Source organism: Stegostoma tigrinum, chromosome 18 (assembly GCF_030684315.1).
Source record: "Stegostoma tigrinum isolate sSteTig4 chromosome 18, sSteTig4.hap1, whole genome shotgun sequence".
Lineage (NCBI taxonomy): Eukaryota > Metazoa > Chordata > Chondrichthyes > Orectolobiformes > Stegostomatidae > Stegostoma > Stegostoma tigrinum.
Genome location: NC_081371.1, coordinates 60,805,871 through 60,826,826, shown reverse-complemented (window position 1 = coordinate 60,826,826; position 20,956 = coordinate 60,805,871). Strand labels below are relative to the sequence as shown.

The following is a 20,956-nucleotide window of genomic DNA, read 5'->3' as shown; positions in this document are numbered from 1 at the left end:
GTGGTGTCCAGGAGGAGGACTTGTGTTGGAAGTGGGTGAAGGGGTCAGTGGAAGGAGGATTGGGTTCCCGGTTGAAGTAGTAGGCATGGAGGCGAAGACGTCGGAAAAACTGCTCTATGTCCAACCGTGACTGGTATTCACTGATTCATTTCACAAACAAATCACCCTTTGTCTGAGAAGGCTGCCCCTCAAGTTCCTTTAAACATTCTCCGCTCAGCCAGTGCTAGCGATGCCTACGTCCCACGAGAAAGGAAAGAAATTGTTACTTCAAACAAAATAGTCTGATCATGCAATCTTCTAATGATCTGCTTCTCTGCCTTTTTGTGACTCAACAAAAAGACAGTAGTTACCAAAATCAAAAACATGTAATAGACAACAAACCACTTTGTTGATCATCTCCATATCGCAGAAGCTTTCTACCAGGATTCGGCAGGTTTCCTCTTTTCCCCAGTGTGCTGCAGCATGTAGTGGGGTCCAGCCATCATAATCTTTGATATTTACATCATAACCTGCCTGGATTAGAAGTCTGTGGATTTTCAAGAAAGTACCAATTTAAAAATCAAAGACTAAAACAAGAGAAATCCCATTAAAATGTCATCTCAACGAATTATAGCTGCTTTTTGGAAGTTACATGTACATTTTACAAAGTTAAATTAAGACAAAACATTTGATTCAGCTTTAATGTATCATTAATTTATGACTTCTGCTAAGCCAAAAGAGAGGGGGCAATACGACGGCAGTATGCGAATAGAATACAGCAACCTCATAACTCGGCTCACAGTCACCCAACTCCATGTAGATGCATTTTCTAACTATCTTCAATTTGTTTTAAGATCATTTATGAACATTTATGAACATTTTGAAATAACTTAATTGCATTCAGTCTTTAATGTTGCTTACTAAACCAATGAAACAATACATAACCAAATAGCATGCACCTACTTTCAGCTTGCTAGCATCACGAAACGCCTCATCTAAATATCTATGGGCTATGAAATATATAAAGAAACACAACTAGCCATTTTTAGTACAATAATTACAGTTTTGAAGCTCAAGTTAACTGGTGCATCATGCAATAGAAAAAGAAAACAATTTGCTCCTAATAATCCTTTGTTTACTTGCAAATACTAAGTATTGGAGTAGCTTCAGATACCTACTTTAAAACCTCTGAATAGCCTTTAGCTGCAGCTACATGAAGTGCTGTTCCCCCAGATTTGGGATGCCGATTATCATTTATTTGCCCACTATTTAACCATTGCCTGGCATCGCGAAGCATTATTCGTTCTTCTTCCTTCCGTGCAGCTTCTATATCCACTCCTAAACAAACGCATCCAGTTCAAAAAGGCAAGTTAGCAAAACAGATTATCGACATACCTGTTATCCAACGTGAAGCATGCATCATTACATTTTAAAAAGAAACGTGTGTATTTGAGTCATGGATATGTATGTACACAACCTATGTTGACAGCAAATAACCAAAATAGAATTAGTAAACTAGTTGAATTTAGGACTGTTGCTCAACAGATGAACTCCAAGTAAAATGAAAACTGAAGCACTTTTGATTAAAAGTTTTTGAAGTGTGCATGTGCAATTGTGACAATATTAGTTCCATCTTATGTTTAAATTTCCTGTATGTTCATGATTGACAGAAGAAAGGAAGTAAATTGCAATAATGAGTAGCTTTCAGCAGATCACAACATTCCAAAGTATTTCAAAGCCAGAGTACCTTGGTGTTTTGGGGAACATACACACAGGAACAGCACATAGGTAGAATGATTATCTGACTCAGTACTTTTGATTGAGGACCACGACTGGCAAGGGGATCATGGAATTCTGAATAACACCATGACATCCTCTAAGTCACTTCACCATCTCCTCCATTTCACCCGTTTCTAGCTCTGTGCAATTGGTAATGACATCCTTATTCATCTTTATCATAGAATCCCCACAGTGTCTCAGCAGGCCATTCAGCCCTCTGAAGAGCATCCCACACAGACCCAACCAGTGACCTTACCACCCTGCATTCTCCATAGTTAATACACCTAAGCCTGCATATCCCTGGACACTATGGGCAATTTAGCATGGCCAATCCACCCTAACCCACATATCTTTGGACTGTGGAAGGAAGCCGGAGCACCCGAAGGAAACCCATGCAGACATGGGAGACAGCGTACAAACTCCGCACAGACAGCTGCCCAAGAGTTGAAGTGATTCTGGGTCCCTAGCACTGAGGTAGCAGTGCAAATTACTGAGCCAACATTTTATGTTGTGGCTCCTAAATGTCCGTTATTTTCCAGCCCCCATCACACCATATTCATCCTATACCGTTGCCCTACATCACAACAAGTCCTCTTCACGTCATTCTGATGCTTGCTCACCTAATCTGGCTACTTGTCCAACAATGGTTGTAATTTAAACCCTCATTCTATGTTTCAAAATCCTCCTGGCGTTGCACCTCCTTAACTGTCACCCCCAATAGCTCCACAACCGAGAACCCCGCATTGTTCCAACTCCAGATTTTCTTGACTCCACGACTGGTTGCCAGAAGTCTTGGCCCCAGGTGCTCAGAATTACCCACCAAACTATTTTTCCCCTCTCCTTCTGCTTTTCAATGCTCCTGCATCGGGCCTAACATTTGGCCGTCTAGTTTCTTTGAACAAAGTGTTAATTTTGTTTCATTACACATCTATGGGCCATTCCTAATAAGTCATTGCCAGTGATTCTGTTACAAACATCAATATCAAAAAGGCTCCCAAAGCAATGCTTTACGGTCAGCTTGCATTTCTCCTGCATCTGAAACTCACGACCCATTTAGGGGAGGCCATGGCCCAGTTGTATTCTCGCTGGACTTTTAATCCAGAGAGCCAGCTAACATTCTGGGGACTCTGGATCGAATCCTGCCACAGCAGACGGTTGATTTTGAATTCAATAATAATATCTGGAATTAAGAATCTAATGATGACCGTAAATCCATAACCAATTGTCATAAAAACCCATCTGGTTCACTGATGTCCTTTAGGGAAGGAAATTGCCCTCATCCTGTTAATGAATTAAAAAAATTCAAAACCAACACTTAACAGCGAACCACGGCCGGTACTCAAATCATCTGAAATGTTTGTCAGAACACAAATTACCAACATTTCACAATAGTCCACAAACCTGGATTGGAATTAATTTAAAACTCATTACTGATTTGGACATTTTTTGAATTCACTTGAGGAGCATGTGCAATGCCAGCTGGTCAGCATTTCCTGCCTGTGCCTAACTGTCCTTGAGAAGAGGGTGCTGAGCTGCTTTCTTGAGCGGTGGTACAGACAGGACCCACAACACTGTTAGGCAGAAGATTCCAGGATTTCAACCTAACAACAGTGAAGGAACAGCAATATATTTCCAAGTCAGGATGATGAATGGCTTGGAGGGGAAACTGCAGCTGCTGGTGTTCCCATGTATTGGCTGCCTAGTCCTTATGGATGGAAGTGGTCAGGGATGTGCCAGGTGCTGTCTAAGGATCTTGGATGAATTTCTGCAGGGCATCTCGCAGACAATCGACACTGCTAGAACTGAGCATCAGTTGAGTGGGGAGTGGACGCAGTGCTACTGTCCTGGATGGTTAGCATACAATTGCACAGCATGGAAACAGACCCTTCAGTCCAACTCATACATGCCAACCAGATATCTTAAGTTAATCTAGTCCCATTTGCCATTCGCCATTCTCATTCATATACCCATCCAGATGCCTTTTAAATGTTATTATACCAGCCTCCACCACTTTCTCCAGCAGCTCATTCCATATAGTTACCACTCTCAGCAAGAAAATGTTGCTCCTTAGATCCCTTTAAAATCTTTTTCTTCTCACCTTAAACCTATATCCTTTAGTTTTGGACTGCCCCACCCGGGGGAAGATAGCTTGGCTACACAGCTTATCCGTGGCCCACATAATTTCATAAACGTCTCAGGTCAACTCGCAGCCTCCAACACTCCAGGGAAAATAGCCCCAGCCTCTTTCGACTCTCCCTATAGCTCAAACCCTCCAACACCTGGCAACTTCCTTGTAAATCTTTTCTGAACAATTTCAAATTTCACAACATCCTTTCTATAGCAGCAAGTCCATAATTGCACACAATATTCCGAAAGTGGCTGAACCAATGTTCTGTACAGCCACAACATGACTTCCCAGCTCCTGTACTCAAAGCACTGACCAATGAAGGCAAGCATACCAAATGCTTCTTCACCATCCTATCTACCAGCAACTCCACTTTCAACAAAGTATGAGCCTGCACTCCAAGGTCTCTTTGCTGAGCAACACTCCCCAGGACCTTGCTATTCAGTGTATAAGTCCTGCTCTGATTTGCCTTTCCAAACTGCAGCACCTCTTATTTAAATTAAGCTCCATATGCCACTCCTCAGCCCATTGGGCCATCTGATCAAAATCCTGTTGTATAACTAATCTACTGTGAGGAACCTTGTCGAATGCCTCACTGAAGTCCATATAAATCACAGTCACCCCTCTGCCTTCATCAATTCTCTTTTTTACTTCTTCAAAAAACTCAATCGAGTTAGAGAGACTAGAGTGTCCACACACAAAGCCATGCTGATTATCCCTAATCAGTCCTTGCCTTTCTAAATACTGCTAAATCCTGTCCCCCAGGATTCCCTCCAACAACTACAGCATGTGGCACAGTGGTTAGCACTGCTGCCTCAGAACACCAGGTTTGATTCCCCCTCAGGCAACTGTTTGTATGGTGTTTCCTGTTCTCATGTTTGCGTGGGTTTCCTCTGGGTGCTCAGGTTTCCTCCCACAGTCCATAGGTGTGCAGGCTAGGTGGTAGGTGGCTTGGCAATGCTAAATGGCCCCTTGCATTCAGGTTCGTGTAGATTAGGTGGGTTTGGGAAACGGGTCTGGGTGGGATGCTCTGAGGACCGGTGTAGACTTGTTGGGCAGAAGGGCCTGTTTCTACACTGAAGGAATTCTATGGATTCTATCACCTTGCCCGCAACCAATGTCAGGCTCAGCAATCTGCAGTTCCATGGTTTTACCTTTCTTAAAGGTTGGCTAAGTTGGTGCTACTATTTGAGCACCTCACCTGTCGCCAATGATGCAAATATCTCAGCACAGGGCCCAGCAATCACTTCCCGGAGTGTTCTGGGCTACACCTGATCAGGTCCCTGGCGTTTATCCACCCTTATGCACATTAACAAGTCCAGCACCACTTCCTCTGATACATGGAGATCTTTTAAGATGTCATGGTTTATTCTCTCACGTTCTCTATCTTCCATATCCTTCTCCACAGTAAACACCGATGCAAAATACGTATTATTTAGTATCTCCCCCATCTACTGTGCTTTCACACAGAGGCAGCCTTGATCTTTAAGGGGACCGTTTCTGTCCGTAGTTACCCTTTTCTCCTTAAATGTATTTTCAGAATCCCTCTGGATTTTCCAGAACCTTATTTACCAAAGAATGGTCCCTTTTTGCCTTCCTGATTTCCCTCAATTATACTCCTACAGCCTTTACACTCTTCCAGGGACTTACTCGATCTCTGTTTACGCCTTGCATATACTTCCTTCTTATTCTCAACCAAAGCCTCATTTTCTCTACTCATCCAGCATTCCCCACACCTCCCAGCCTTGCCCTTCACTCTAACAGTAAAATCTCTGGACTCCCAATCTCATTTTTGAAGGCTTCTATTTTCCAGCCATCCCTTTACCTGCAACTATCCGCTCCCAATCAATTTTTCAAAGTTCTTGCCTAACAGCATCAAAATTGACCTTCCTCCAATTTAGAAATTTAACTTTAGATCCAGTCTATCATTTTGTTATTTTAAAACGAATAGAATTATGGACATTTGCCCCAAGTGCTCCCCCCAACACCTCAGTCACCTGCTCTGCCTCGTTTTTGTTTTTGAAGCTGCACCCATGCAAGCAAATGGCAAGTTTTCCATCACACTTGTGACTCTTGCAAAGTGTCCAGAGTGTCAGAATGCAAATCACTCGCTGCAATATTGCTAGCCTGACATGCTGCTGAAGCCAATGCATTTACAACTGCAAGCCCAGTTGAGCTCCTGTTCATTGGTAATCCCCAGGACGTTGATAGCGGGGGAGTTCACAGATGATAATGCCATGAGTGTCAAGGGGCAGTGGGAAGATTGCCTCTTACTGGAGAATGTCGATGCCTAGCATGTGTGGTGTGATTCTAAACGTCTGGAAGGCCAAGCCTGATATTGTCCAAACTTGATGCATTTGAACATGGACTGCTTCAGTTTGAGTCGTCACAAATTATGAACATTGAGGATGGCCACATATAACTGTACACTTCCACCAATGAAGGAGGGAAGGTCATTGATGAAGCAGCTGAGAATGGTTGAACTTAGAACACTACCTTAAGGAACTCCTGGAGCTGAGATGACTGATGAACAACAATAACCATCTTTCCATGTGCCAGGCATGATTCCAACCAGTTAAGTGTCTGCTCCTTCATTCCCACTGATTCCACTTTTAGTAGTGCTCCTTGCTGCCTCAGTGTCATATGTGGCCTTGATATCAACAGCTGTCATTCTCATCTCATCTCTAGAATTCAGCTCTTTTGTCCATGTCTGAACCAAGGGGAATGAAGTCAGCAACTGAATAGCCCTGGCAGAACCTAAACTTGGCATCAGTATCAGGTCATTGGTGAGCGGGTGCTGCTTGATAGGTCTGCTGATGACACTTCCCATCACTTGGCTGATAATCAGGAGTAGACTAATGATACAGTAATTGGTTGGGTTGGATTGGTCCTGCTTTTTGTGTATAGGACATAACTGGCAATTTTCCAGTCAGGTAGATGCCAGAGTTGTAGCTGTACGCGAACAGCTTGGCTAGGGGAGTGGCACGTTCTGGGACACAAGTCTTCACCACTATTGCTGGAATTTAGTGTCTCCAGCTGTTTCTTGACATCACATCGAGTCAATCCAAAGACTAGCATGTGAGATGCTAGGGATCACTGGAGGAGGCCAAGATGGTCATCCATTCGGCACTTCTGGCTGAAGATTGCTGAGAGTGCTTCTGTCTTATCCTCCATACTGATGTGTTGAGTTCTTCCATCAGAGGACACATATTTAGAGCTTTGAGAAAGTCATTTCACTGTCCATCAGCATTCACATTTCGATGTAATAGGTGTTACAACAGGCAATGATCGAACGCCTTTAATAATTAAACTAAAACACTAGCCCTGATCTGAGTAGGGCTTCCCCTCTAATAATTAACCTTAAATATGCAGAGAAGCTAACTTCCCCCTCAATCTATTAAAACAATGGTTAAAAGAAAAAAAATCCCTGATCTCTACTTGCTAAGTAACAAGAAACAGTTTATTTAACCCAACAATCATCAAAATTACTAACAAGCCAACAATTCCCACCACCCCGCCACCGGTGCTACAAACTACCGCCTAATTGGTCTAAATTTGACTGGAATGCTGTTTAAATAAAAACAAGTCCTGCTAATATAAACCCAATAAATAAGAAGCAATAACTTAATCTCTCCAAGTTCACAATGTCTGTCTTCTGGAACACAGATCTCTGCTCTCTTCATAAACACCTTTCTTCTGTTAATTCTGCTGTCAGGGGTGTTTTATCTCTATAAATTTCTTCAATGAGGACTTTCAGTGAAAATACTGTGGTACCTTTCATTAATTAGATGGGCTGAGACAGCTGAATGGTGTAACTTTGGCAGGTGGCACATGACTCTTTCAGAAGGCGGATGGCTCTTTCCAATTTTCCAACTGCCTTTGTCTTATCCATAATGCCAAATTCTTATAATACGATTGGCTTCAGGTTGTCAACATCAGAATTAAATTCAAGTGGGATAACACAGTGTGAAGCTGGATGAACACAGCAGGCCAAGCAGCAGAGGCGCAAGAAAGCTGACGCTTCTGGTCGAGGCCTTTCTTCTGAAGGTTTCGATCCGAAACGTCAGCTTGGCATCGTGTTATTGCAGATTCTTCAGCATCAGCAGATCCTATCTCCTTCTTAGATTCAATTGGCTTTGTTTCTAAGTGCTTTAAGTTAATTGGCTGACGTCAAACGCATTGCCACAACATCAAAACAAGTCTGCTGTTTTATCTGTCACTTGTAAGGCATTTTGATGCCCTTGTTTCACTTTTTGAGGCTCAGGGCTGGCAACTTCAGACACTGCTCACAGACAGAGAAATTTTTAAAAATGATTTCTGAAGAAGGGTCTAGGCCCGAAACTTCAGCCTCCCTACTCCTCTGATGCTGCTTGGCCTCCTGTGTTCATCCAGCGCCACACCTTGTTATCTCAGATTCTCCAGCATCTGTGGCTCCTATTATCTCTGAACCACATTTTAGCTTCCTGCCTTTTATCTCTATAAATTTCTTCAACGAGGACTTTCAGCATCATTGAATCCAGCTTATCCATGCTGACCAGGTATACAAAGTCGGTTTCCATGCTGTGCATCTCTATGACTGTAAACTGGAGAAATGAAATAAACACAAACAGAAATTGCCAAAGTAATTCAGTTGTTCTGGCAGCATCAGTGGAGAGAAAATAGTTAACATATTGAGTCCAGAGACCCTTAAGTAAAAAGGTCCGAAGGAGAATCTCTGGACTTAGAAATTTGTTTCTTTCCACAGATGCTGCCAGACCTCTTGTCTCTCTCCAGGCCTTCCAGAACTCGGATCTGATGCATTGGTTGTAGGATTGCTTCTTTCAATCACTTGTTGCTTATACTGTTTGGAACACAATTAGCCCTGTGTTGGTGTCTTCACCAGGTTGGCCACCTTATTTTTAGTAATGCCTGTTACTGCTCTTGGCATGCCCTCCTGCAGAATCCATCAAAACCAGATGGAATAATACTTGTACAAACATCAATTTCATTAACAAGCAAAATGAGAAATGGGTTTAAAATATGGAGTGAACAAAAACACTGCTGGAGAGACACAAGAGGTCTGGCAGCATCTGTGGAGAGAAACAAAATTTCCAAGTCCAGAGATTCTCCTTCAGACCTTTTTACTTAAGGGTCACTGGACTCAATATGTTAGCTATTTTCTCTCCACTGATGCTGCCAGAACAACTGAATTACTTTGGCAATTTCTGTTTGTGTTTATTTCATTTCTCCAGTTTACAGTCATAGAGATGCATAGCACGGAAACTGACTTTGAATCCAACTTATCCATGCTGACCAGGTATACTAAAAGAAATCTAGTCCCATTTGCCAACATTTGGCCCATATCCCTCTAAACCCTCCCTATTCACATATCTGCAGATTTAAAATTAATATTGCCATGGTGACCCATCACCACAACTAGCTAAACAATCTTCAGAATTATGATCCACATAGCCTGATGTTTGATGTGCAGACACAACTGCAGTCACATAACAGTTCCACAGTAATTGCGAGAGTAGGCCATTCAGCCCCAGGGGTCTGTGCCATGGCTTTTCCCTTCTCCTCATTGCACTTAAACACTATCCTTCTATTTCTTGTTCCACCCATTATATAGCTTTATATTCTGTCGATCAAGGCTATATTCACCTCAAATACTCAATGTGGTACAAAAACAAAGTTGCAGGAAAAGCTCAGCATGCCTGGCAGGGTCTGTGAAGGAAAAAAACAGAAGTAATGTTTCAGGTCAGGTGATCCTCCCTCAGGAGTTCTGAACAAGGATCACCGGACCCGAAACGTTAACTCTGATTTTTCTCTTCACAGACGTTGCCAGACCTGCTGAGCTTTTCTCGCAACTTTGTTTTTGTTTCTGATTTACAGTATCCGCAGTTCTTTTGGTTTTAACTCGATGTGGTGGCAAGTTCCACGTTACACAGCAAAATTGCTTTTTGAATTTCTCAGTGAACATTTTATTACACATTGACAGGGGCATTAGTTTTCCCATGAAAATGAAAACATTTGTGTATATCCGATCATATTAAGATCTCAGACTTTGCATGTTGAGAGCAAAGTGCAGAAAGGGTATTTCCATTTGTGAAGAAACCCAAAGCTCAGGACCATAAATAGTCATCAGTGATAAATCCAAGAGGGAGTTTAGCAATAACCCAGAATGTAGTGAGAACTAGCTTCCACAAAGTGATTGCAACAAATAGCAGTGGCGAATTGATATTTTTGTACTTTTCATATGAAGCTTGACAAACACAAGAAAAAGAAATACATAGCAAGATGATAGGCTAAGATGAAGTAAATAGGGAGGAGACGACTCATATGGAGCATAAAAACAGACTGGTCAGGCCGAATGAATTGTTTCTGTACGACCAACGTTACGCAGTTGCCCATGATAAAACCCCTCTATTGTCATTATAAAAACACAACCACACATCAGCAACAATTCAAGGTCAAAGCTGACCACTACATTTTGGATAACTGTTGAGGAGTAAATAGCATATGGGTTTTCTCAACCTTACCCACATCTTAGTAATTACAAAAGAAACTGCCACAGCCACTTCCAAAGAACAAAGAGAGAACAAAACAGAAGCATCTCACACAAACAGACCCTTCAGCCCTCCAAACTGGGCCAATCATCATACCCTAACTGAACTAAAAAACAAGCCTTTTGCCCTTATTCAGTCCATATCACTCTGTTTGCCCCCATTCGTATAACAATCCAGATGCCTTTTAAATATTGCCAACATGCCTGCTTTCACCACCTCTGAGTGTGCACTGCAGGCTCCTACCACTCTGCATGGATAAACTTCCCTCACACATCTCCCTTAAACTTTGCCCCTCTCACCTTGAGCCTGTGCTCCCTTGTAATGGAAACTTCATCACTGGGGAAAAAGCCTCTGCCTATTCACCCTATCTGTGCCTCCCAATTTCGTAAGCCTCTATCAGGTCTCCTCTCAGCTGCCATCTTTCCAGTGAAAGCAATTCTAGTCTTTTTAACCTTTGCTCATAGCCAATGCCCTCGGGACCAGGCAACATTCGGGCAAACATTCTCTGTACACTTTCCAAAGCTGCCAATCTCTTCTGGTAGTGCAGTGACCAAAACTGCACACAATACTCCAAATGCAGCCCAACAACTGTTTCATATAGCTGCAGCATGTTTTAGCAACTCTTGCACTCCATGCCACATGCCTTCCTAATCACTTTGGCCACCAGCATTGCCATATTTAGGGAACTGTGGACCTGCATGCCCAGATCCATCTGTATGTTAATGTTCGGAAGGGTTCCACCAGGATAATTTACAGGATAATTCACACCAAAATTTGATCCTCCAAAACGCATCACATTACATTTGTCTGGATTAAACTCCATCTGCCACTTCTGTGCCCAAGTTGCCAATCTATACATACCCTGTTGTATCCTTTCACAATCGTCAGCACAATGAGCAACTCCACCAATCTTCTGGTCATCTACAAGCTTACTAATCAGACCACATTTTTCTCCAGATCATTTATATACACTATAAACAGAGGACACAAGATCCCTAGGCCCGAAACGTCAGCTTTTGTGCTCCTAAGATGCTGCTTGGCCTGCTGTGTTCATCCAGCTCCATACTTTGTTATCCCTGTAGAACATTACTGGTTACCGGTCTCCATTCTGGAAAACCCCCTTCTACTGCTGCCTTCTATCTTGTTTGACCAAGGCCAGAAATCAAATGACACCAGGTTATTGTCCAGAAAGTTTATTTAAAAACACAAGCTTTCGGAATTTTATTCCTCCTTCAGGTGCCGTCTGATTTCTGATCTTGTCCACTCCAGCCCAACATTTGCATCTCCACAGCATTGTATGACCAAGCCAGTTTTGTATCCATCTAGCCTACCACCCTGAATCCCATGTGATTTTAGTTTTTGTACCAATGGGACTTCATCAAATACCTGACTCAAGTCCAGATAAATGACATCCACAACCCATGCCTCATTAATTATCTTGATCACCTCTTCAAAAAATTCACTAGGTTGGTGACACATGACTTTCCCCCTACAAAACCATGTTGCCTGTTATTAACTAGTCCATTTTCTTCCAGATGTGCATATACCTTGTCCCTCAGTATCTTCTCCAACAGCTTTTCCACCAGACATCAGCCTATAATTTCCTGGGTCATCCCTGCTTCCTTGCTGAAACAAAGAACAACATTGGTTAATCTCCTGCCCTCTAGAACCTCAGCTATGTCAAAGAGGACCTAAAGGTATCTACTAATACCCTAGCTATTTCTTCTCATGCCTCTTGCAGTAACCTGGGGTAGATCCCATCTGGTCATGGGATATTACCTACTTTAATGCAATTTAGGATTCCCACAGCTTCCTCCTTCAGTCTAATGACATTATCTAGAGTATTCACACACACTTATCCATGACCTCAACATCAGTCATGCCCTTCTCCTTGATGAATACTGATATAAGCTACTGTTAGGAGCTGTCCCACTTTGTGGCTCCAGGTATAACTTCCCTTTGTCCTTGAGGGAGCCTACTCTTGCCCTTGCTCCCCTCTTTCTTCTATCCATATGTAAAAAGCCTGCGAATTTTCCCTGGCCCTGTGTGCTCAAGACATTTCATGGCCCGTTTTAGCCTTCCCAATTCCACGTTTAAGTTCCTTCCTAATTTCTCTTGACTCCTCAAGGGCTTCATCAGTTTGTAGCTGCCCATGCCTAACATATGCTTTCCTTTCGACTATTATAATTTCCCTTGTCATCCATGGCTCCTGAATCCTGCCATGCCTATCCTTCAGTTTTACAGGGATATGCAAGTCCTGCACTTGAGTCAACCGATCTTTAAAAGCTTCTGCATGCCATACATAGACAGGAGCTGGGGAATGTAGATTAGGATCAATTATTTGAGGGCAAATCTAATTTTGACACAATTGGCCTTTGTCCAATTACACACACTAACCCAAGGCGACGCTTATCCTTGTCCATGACTACTCAAAATCTTCTGGAGTTATGAGCACTAAGCTCAAATTGCTCTCCTACTTAAACATCAATGACCTGTCCTGGCTCATTCCCTAGGAACAAGTCTAGAATGGCTTCCTCTCAGGTTGGATTGTCAACGTGCTGCTTCAAAGCGCCTTCTTAGATACATCTAAATGCTCGCCATCCATGCCCCTGGCTTTAAGGGTGTCCCAGTCAATAAGAGGAAAGTTGAAGTCACCCACAATTACCCTGCTTTTTGCACATCCTTTGCAGTGTGACTACATCTACGCTCCTCTGTCTCCTGTGGGCTGTTGGGAGGTCTACGGAAAACTCCCAACATAATGATTCTGATTCCTGAGCTCCATCAATAACATGTCGCTGCAAGAGCCCTCTGATGTATCCTCACTCAACACAGCTGTGATATGGTCCCTCAACGGCAATGCAACACACCCACCGCTTTGTCTCATCCAAAACAGCGATATCCTGGAATATAAAGCCATCAGTCCTGTCCCTCCTTTAACCATGGCTCCGTAGGGGCAATATCATAATTCCATGCAGTAACAAGGTGGGAGCACAAAAGCTGACATTTTGGGCCTAGACCCTTCATCAAACAGGCCTGAAACGTCAGCTTTCATGCTCCTGAGGTGCTGCTTGGCCTGCTGTGTTCATCCAGCTTCACACTTTGTTATCTTGGATTCTCCAGCATCTGCAGTTCCCATTATCTGGGATTCCATGCAGTAACCCACGTTCTTAGTTCACCTGTCTTATCTGTTATATTTCTTGCATTAAAGTTAATGCACTCAGACCTCCAGTCCCTCTGACTCCTGTGACTCCCCTCTGCCTGCTCTATGCATATCTCAGGCTCACTTTTGCCACTAGTCCCTGCACTGACTGTTGCTCTGGTTCCCACCCCCTGCCACACTAGTTTAAACCCTCCCAAGGAGCTCCAGCAAACTTCCTGCCAGGATATCGGTGCCCTTCTAGGTCAGGTACAATCCGTTCTCTTTGTACAGGTCCCTACCTTGCCCAGAAGGCATCTCAATGATCCATATATCTAAAGGACTCCATCCTATATCAATTCTGCAGCCAAGTGTTCAAATGTACTCTCTCTGTTCCTAGCCTTACTAGTCCACGTTCCAGGCAGTCCTGCTTATTAGCTCCCTAACTCCCGCAATTATCCTCACAGGACCTCTTCTTTCTTCCTATCTATGCCATTTCTGCTAATGTGGACAAGGGCTTCTGTCTGTTTTCCCTCTCACTTCAACATGTCCTGCACCCACCCAGACAGCCACGACGCCGGTACCCTTCATGTGAATTTAACATGTATTTGAATTCTTTAACATGAATCCAGTATACAAATTTCCTTTCAGAATTAAATCCCAAGATTGGGCAAGGCGAAATGTTCAATGAAGTGAAGTGAAGAGGGCAAGTAGCAACATTCTTTGAAAATTACATGGCCTGAAAATTCCTGCACAGGCCATGCTCATTTTGGCCCATTAAGTTCTACAGCTCATCCACAGCAGCACAAGAAAATTTATAGGGACCATGCACTTAAACAAATCAATGTACTCCGTAAAAATCATTACAGGAACCATTCTAACATGTTTGTGCCCAACTGAAAAGTAGGGTTGCCTGCTTTTCCAATTTATGCAAACACGTAACTGTCTTTTTATTGACTGACTAAAAACTGAGAAATATCGTTCCACGAATATGGCATGTAGAAGAAGACTCTGCAATAGGATTATACAGTCCCAATGCCTTTCAATTTTAGTCAAAAACTGTGCTCAACTGCCACATTCCCAGGCATTAAGAGACAACTAGTGTCAGCAATGAAAATAAAACAGTTCAAGTCAGCTCCAAACTGCACATGGATAAAGGTCAGAGTCTAATTACTCCTCCTCCAAGAAGAGGCTCCTGACCTCCAGGGTCCTCCTCCAGGTTATGAGGTCAAGACCGCAAGTGTGGTGGGCCAAGATCAATGGCTTAACATACTAAGCAAGTGAGGAAAATCTCATTAATTGAAGAAAACACAGAAATAACAGGTTCTTCTGAAAAAAAATCTCAAGCCAGACTGCCCCGTCAACTGTCCACCACTAATCCAACATGCACACATTGAAAGCAGGCAACGAGTACAACTTTTAAAACACTAGAAAATTTGTATCCAATTGGTCATTGATGGTCCTAATCCACAAGACTGGCTAAACAATCAAATGCTCATGTTTGTAAAGTTACAAAAGATTGAGAAAAAAACTTTGGTGAAAGACACATATTCAATATGGAATATTTTTAAGCTCCAAGGAGCTTCTTGTATTTACCAGAACATTTTGTGGCATGACGTTTGCTGTACAGTTGTAAAACAACCTCCCACTTCAGGCCACATTTGTTACATTTTTATTTTACATGCTTGTGAGCAAAAAGCTGAGACACCAGGAAAAAAGCTACCTGTAGGGGGCAATGTTGCATGCTGATAAGCTTGAGCACAACAAAATGGTTGCTTACACTTCAACAAAGTAAAATGTTAAATCCTAATGAAATTGAAACCTCATGTCAAAATTAAATGAAAATCTACTGAAACCTGGGGCTTGCAAGTCAAGTTGGAACTTGCAACATGATCACATCTCAAAGAAGTACTCCCAGACACTGTCAAATCATTGTCCGAAGAAAGTTTCATGTTTGTAATTATTTTGCCCCACAGGTTCCACAAATAACAGGATGAATGACATGTTAAATTTCTTCAGATGAATCAAGCAACACTGGCTCAGACAAAGGCTCACGACTTGCCTGTACAAAGTGCCATGCAAAATCATTTGAATTCAGGGCAGGCAGATTAGCTTTAATAACAACATCCAAAAAGAATCCATCAGTGCTTTGGTATTGAGTTTAAGAATCTGACTCGATTAAATACAAGGGAATGAAAGAGGAGAACCCATGACATTCTGACTTGGAAACACTTGTGCTACAACTCAAACACTTTTCCACTTTCCTGCCTTTTCCACATAACCTTTCACTCCCTTCCCGCTTAAAAATCTCTCAATCTTTAACGTACATAAAAGACCCAACTTCAACAGTCCTCAGCAGCAACAAGTTACACAGATCCACAATGCTCAAAACAATTTTGCATCTGTCTTTAATGTGTAACCCCTAATTCTGAGATTATTCCCTCTGGTCACAGATTTCCCACAAGCAGAAACAACCTCACCATATGTATCGTGTCAAGTCCCTGTAGAATCTGCTGTTTCAATAAGACCATCATTCATTCTAAATTCCAATGGAGTTTTAGGCCCAACCTACTCAACTTCTGCTAAGACACTCCCTGCATACCTGAAAATTCACCAGGCTGATCCCTCTGGACCACCTTCAATGCCAATACATTTTCCTTTAGGGAAGGAGGCAAACTGTTCACAGTATACCCAACAGTTGTCTGGCTGGTGCCACTGTATAGTTTTGGGTTGTATAGTTTTAGCAAAAACTCCATGTTTTTACTTTTGGAACAAAGATTTACATTCCATTTGCCATCCCTATTTCATGCTAAATTTGGATGCAAGAATTTGATGATTCATGGGCAAGGACTCCCAAATCCCTCTGCTCTGCAGCTGTCTGGAGTCTCTCTCTATTCATGTCCTCTATTCCTCTTGCCAAAGTGCACAACCCCATATTCCCTTCTATCTAGTAAGGATTTTGCCCACTCATTTAATCCGCCATTTCCCTGAATACACTAAAAAAACTCTGGAAAAAAGTCAGATGTTCAAATCAAACAAAAACAAATTTCTGGAAAACCTCAGCAGGTCTGGCAGCACCTCAGGACAGAAATCAGAGGTGATGTTTCAGGTCCAATGACTCCACTTCAAGACTTCTGAAAGACCTGGAATAGAGTTTCAAACTTCCAATTGGGAGTCTCCAATTCTTGAATCGCCAACCAGTGGAAACAGTTTCTGTATATTTACTGGGTTTCTTCCTGTTAAGATTTTCAACACTAAATCAGGTCACCCTGAACCTTCTAACTTCTAGAGAACACAGGTAATTTCTTTAATCTCTCTTTATAACTTAAACCCTGAAGACCAAGTATCATTGTTGTAAAGCTAAGTTGTACTCCATCTAAGGCCAATATATCATTCTAAACGTGTGTTGCCCAGATCTGCTCATAGACATTTTAGAAGAATCCTCAAATGAAGCTGTACGGGTAAAACTTAAAAATCAAAAACAAGCAATCACACTGGAGTGTACAATAAGCCCTAAACATTCCGAGACCAAAAAAAAACACCAGACAGATATACAAATCTCAGAGAAAGGAAAACGTATTAGCTAGTAACAGTAGGGGATTCAAATTTCCTTAACATTACTTCAAGAAGTCACTGCATGAAAGGTTCAGAGGGTGCAGGATTCTTAACATGCCTCCAGCTTTTGCAGCCAGTAAATGGATGGTCCTGCAAGAGGGACTGCTCCAGCTTTAATTTTAGGTAATGAAAAACGGAGTTGCATTATCAGTGAGACAGCATTTTGCAGATAGCAATCATAACTCTGTTGGATTCAGATCGTTATGGAAAAGGGTAATGTTAGTCTTGAAGTCAAGATCGAAACTTTGGGGAAGGCAGATTTCATTAAAATCAGGTATGATTTGGGCAGAGTGGAAGGGGAGTAAACCTGCCTCAGAGCAGTGGGGCGCATGCAAGGAAATAGCAAGAGTACAGGGCTAACATTTTCCATAAAGATAAAAATGGATCACACAATCCTGTGAATCTTATACATTAAATGATATACAGGACTGGATGTACAGGAAAAGGGCTGCACACAGCAGAGAAGGCCCAGAGGAGTACACAACGTGCAAGTGAAATTTAAAAAGGAATTAGGAGAACAGATTCTAAATAAGTAGCATCATCCCCATCCAGAAGATGGCCAACATCTCTAACTCAGGCTTGCTGCAGTATTCCAGCAAAACTCAAAAGCTGGAAGAACACGTCATGTTTTGCTTGGGAACCCTGCGGCCTTCATGACTCAACATGCAGTTCAATAATTTTAGGGCCTGAACTCTCCCATGCCCTAGGCCCCAACCCCACACACTAAAGCCTTGTTATCACAGCTTGCCATTGTACAGTGCCTATGGTGAGCCATCAACAGTTCCCATTAAAAGCTATTCACGCTCATGGACAGTTCATTATCAGTCAGTCCAACTTTGTCAGAGACATTGTATCAGAGATAATGGGAACTGCAGACGCTGGAGAATCCAAGATAATAAAGTGTGGAGCTGGATGAACACAGCAGGCCAAGCAGCGTCTCAGGAGCACAAAAGCTGACGTTTTGGGCCTAGGCCCTTCATCAGAGCTCTCAGTTCATCCAGCTTCACACTTTATTATCTTTGTCAGAGACATTGTCAGTCCAATTGTCCTCTCTCTTTGGGCTCTATCTCCACCTATTATTTACTCTTTAGCCCCCTCCCCCACCCCTATCTTCCACATATAAACCAACATTTTCCTAGTTACCATCAGTTCTGTGGAAGGGTCACTGGACCCAAAATGTTAACTGATTTCTCTCCACAGATGCTGCCAGACCTGCTGAGCTTTTCCAGCAACTTCTATTTTTGTTTCTCATTAACAGCACACGCAGTCCTTTTGGTTTTTGTTTAGGATTCTAAGTGAATACTTTGTGCCAACATTCATGGGTTAAAGGGATGATGTGGGTATAGAAAATCAGGGAGATGGACAAAGACACATTCAAACAAATTAGACTTGGAAGAGGTTCTTAACAGTCTGGCAGATTCAACAGCTGAATGAAAGGTACCTCAGGAGACTGAGACAAGGGAGGAAATAGTAGGGACACTGACGATAACTTTCAAATCCTCTCTGGCCACAGGAGAGGCAGAGGACTAGAACCCAGCCAACATGATACTGTTATTCAAGATGGGAGCAAGGGATAAATAAAGAAACTATAGGCCAGTCTGTTGAACTTCAGCGGGGGTACATACTGTAAGCAATTCTGAGAGACAACTAATTTGCAGCTAGATGCTAGGATTGATCACTAAGTGTGGACCAACTTCATTGAACTTTTTGAACAGGTTGTCAGGTGTACAGATGACATGCTTTTGAAGACATGTACTTGGATTTCTGCAATGCTCCTGATAAGGTCTTCCGTTGGTGACAGTAATAAAGCTGAGAGCCCATGGAATACAAAGAAATTTGGCTAATTGTATCCAGAATTGGTCAAGGGCATGATACAGACGGTAATGGTTCAAAGTTTTTTTGCATGACAAGAAGCCAGTGTCCAATTGGACTCTGCAGGGATGTGTTGGGGGCCTTGCTGTTCGCGGTGTTTATGAGCAATTTAGACTCTGACGTAGGAGGGCTGATTTAAGTTCGCAGATGGTATGAATATCGGCAGGTGTTAAATGAGGAAGAGAATGGCCTTAAAAATAGATGGCTGATCAGTGGTGAATGGAATTCAATCCAGCTAAAGTTTGAGATGATGCACTTGTATGGGACGAACAAAAGGCAAGAGACTGTGTCACGAACAGCAAGAACATGGGCATCAAAAGGGAACCTTGTTTTGCTTATCCAACAATCCTCTGAGCTTTCAGGATAGGGATTAAAAAGAGGCATTTGGGATACTCGCCTTTATTTGTCGAGGTACAAAGTTTAAAAATCAGTTGGGAATGCTGGAACAGCATTGGCTTGGCTGCAGCAGGAACACTGCAGACAATTCTAGAACATAGAACATAACAGCGCACTACAGGCCCTTTGGCCATCGATGTTGCACCAACCTGTGAAACCAATCTGAAGTCCATCTAACCTACACTATACCATTATCATTCATATGTTTATCCAATGATCATTTAAATGCCCTTAAAGTTGGCAAGTCCACTACTGTTTCAGGCAAGGCATTCCACACCCTCACTACTCTGAGTAAAGAACCTACCTCTGACATCTGTCCTATATCTATCACCCCTCAATTTAAAGCTATGTCCCCTCATACTAGTCATCTCCATCTGAGGAAGAAGGCTCTCACTGTCCACCCTATCTAATCCTCTGATCATCTTGTATGTCTCTATTAGGTCACCTCTTACCCTTCCTTCCAACGAAAACAGCCTCAAGTCCCTCAGCCTTTCCTCGTAAGGCCTTCCCTCCATACCAGGCAGCATCCTGGTAAATCTCATCTGCAACCTTTCCAATGCTTCCACATCCTTCCTATAATGCGCTAACCAGAAATGTACAATACTCCAAGTGCAGCCGCACCAGACTTTAGTACAGCTGCAACATGACCTCATTGCTCCGAGATTCAATCCCTCTACCAATAGAACCTAACACACCGTACGCCTTCTGAACAACCCTATCAACCTGGGTGGCAACTTTCAGAGATCTATGCAAATGGACACAGAGATCCCTCTGCACATCCACACTCCCAAGAATCTTACCATTAGCCCGGTACTCTGTCTTCTTCTGTTACTCCATCCAAAGTGTATCACCTCACTTATCCGTATTAAATTCCATTCGCCACCTCTCAGTCCAGCTCTGCAGCTTATCTATGTCCCTCTATAACCTGCAACATCCTTCCACACTATCCATAACTCCACCAACTTTAGTGTCATCTGCAAATTTACTGACCCATCCTTTTATGCCCTCATCCATGTCATTTATAAAAATGACAAACAGCAGTGGCCCCAAAACAGATCCTTGTGGTACACCACTAGTAACTGAACTCCAGGATGAACATTTCCCATCAACCACCACCCTCTGTCTTCTCAAATCCAGCCAATTTCTGATCCAAACCGCACCCTCAATCCCATGCCTCCATTTTTCTGAAATATCCTACCGTGGGGAAACTTATCAAACGCTTTTACTGAAATCCATATACACATCAACCGCTTTACCTTCATCCACCTGTTTGGTCACCTTCTCAAAGAACTCAATAAGGTTTATGAGGTACGACCTACCCTTCACAAAGCTATATTGACAATCTCTAATCAAAATTATTCCTTTCTAGAACATAGAACAGTACAGCACAGAACAGGCCCTTCAGCCCACAATGTTGTGCCGACCATTGATCCTCATTTATGCACCCTCAAATTTCTGTGACCACATGCATGTCCAGTAGTCTCTTAAATGACCCCAATGACCTGG

The 20,956-nt window shown here is 42.6% G+C and overlaps 1 protein-coding gene across 8 annotated transcripts in view; it reads right to left on the bottom strand.

Annotated features, from left to right (window-relative positions):
* ppp1r12a (protein phosphatase 1, regulatory subunit 12A) overlaps window positions 1-20,956 on the bottom strand; it is a 193,120-nt gene that overhangs the window by 96,810 nt on the left and 75,354 nt on the right. For all 8 annotated transcript variants that reach the window (XM_059652591.1, XM_059652593.1, XM_059652592.1 and 5 more), the window contains exons 4-5: window positions 1,158-1,317; window positions 382-526 (exon numbers count right to left, since the gene is read on the bottom strand). In XM_059652591.1, the coding sequence (XP_059508574.1) occupies window positions 382-526; window positions 1,158-1,317 (305 nt within the window). The remainder of the gene's footprint in view (window positions 1-381; window positions 527-1,157; window positions 1,318-20,956) is intronic.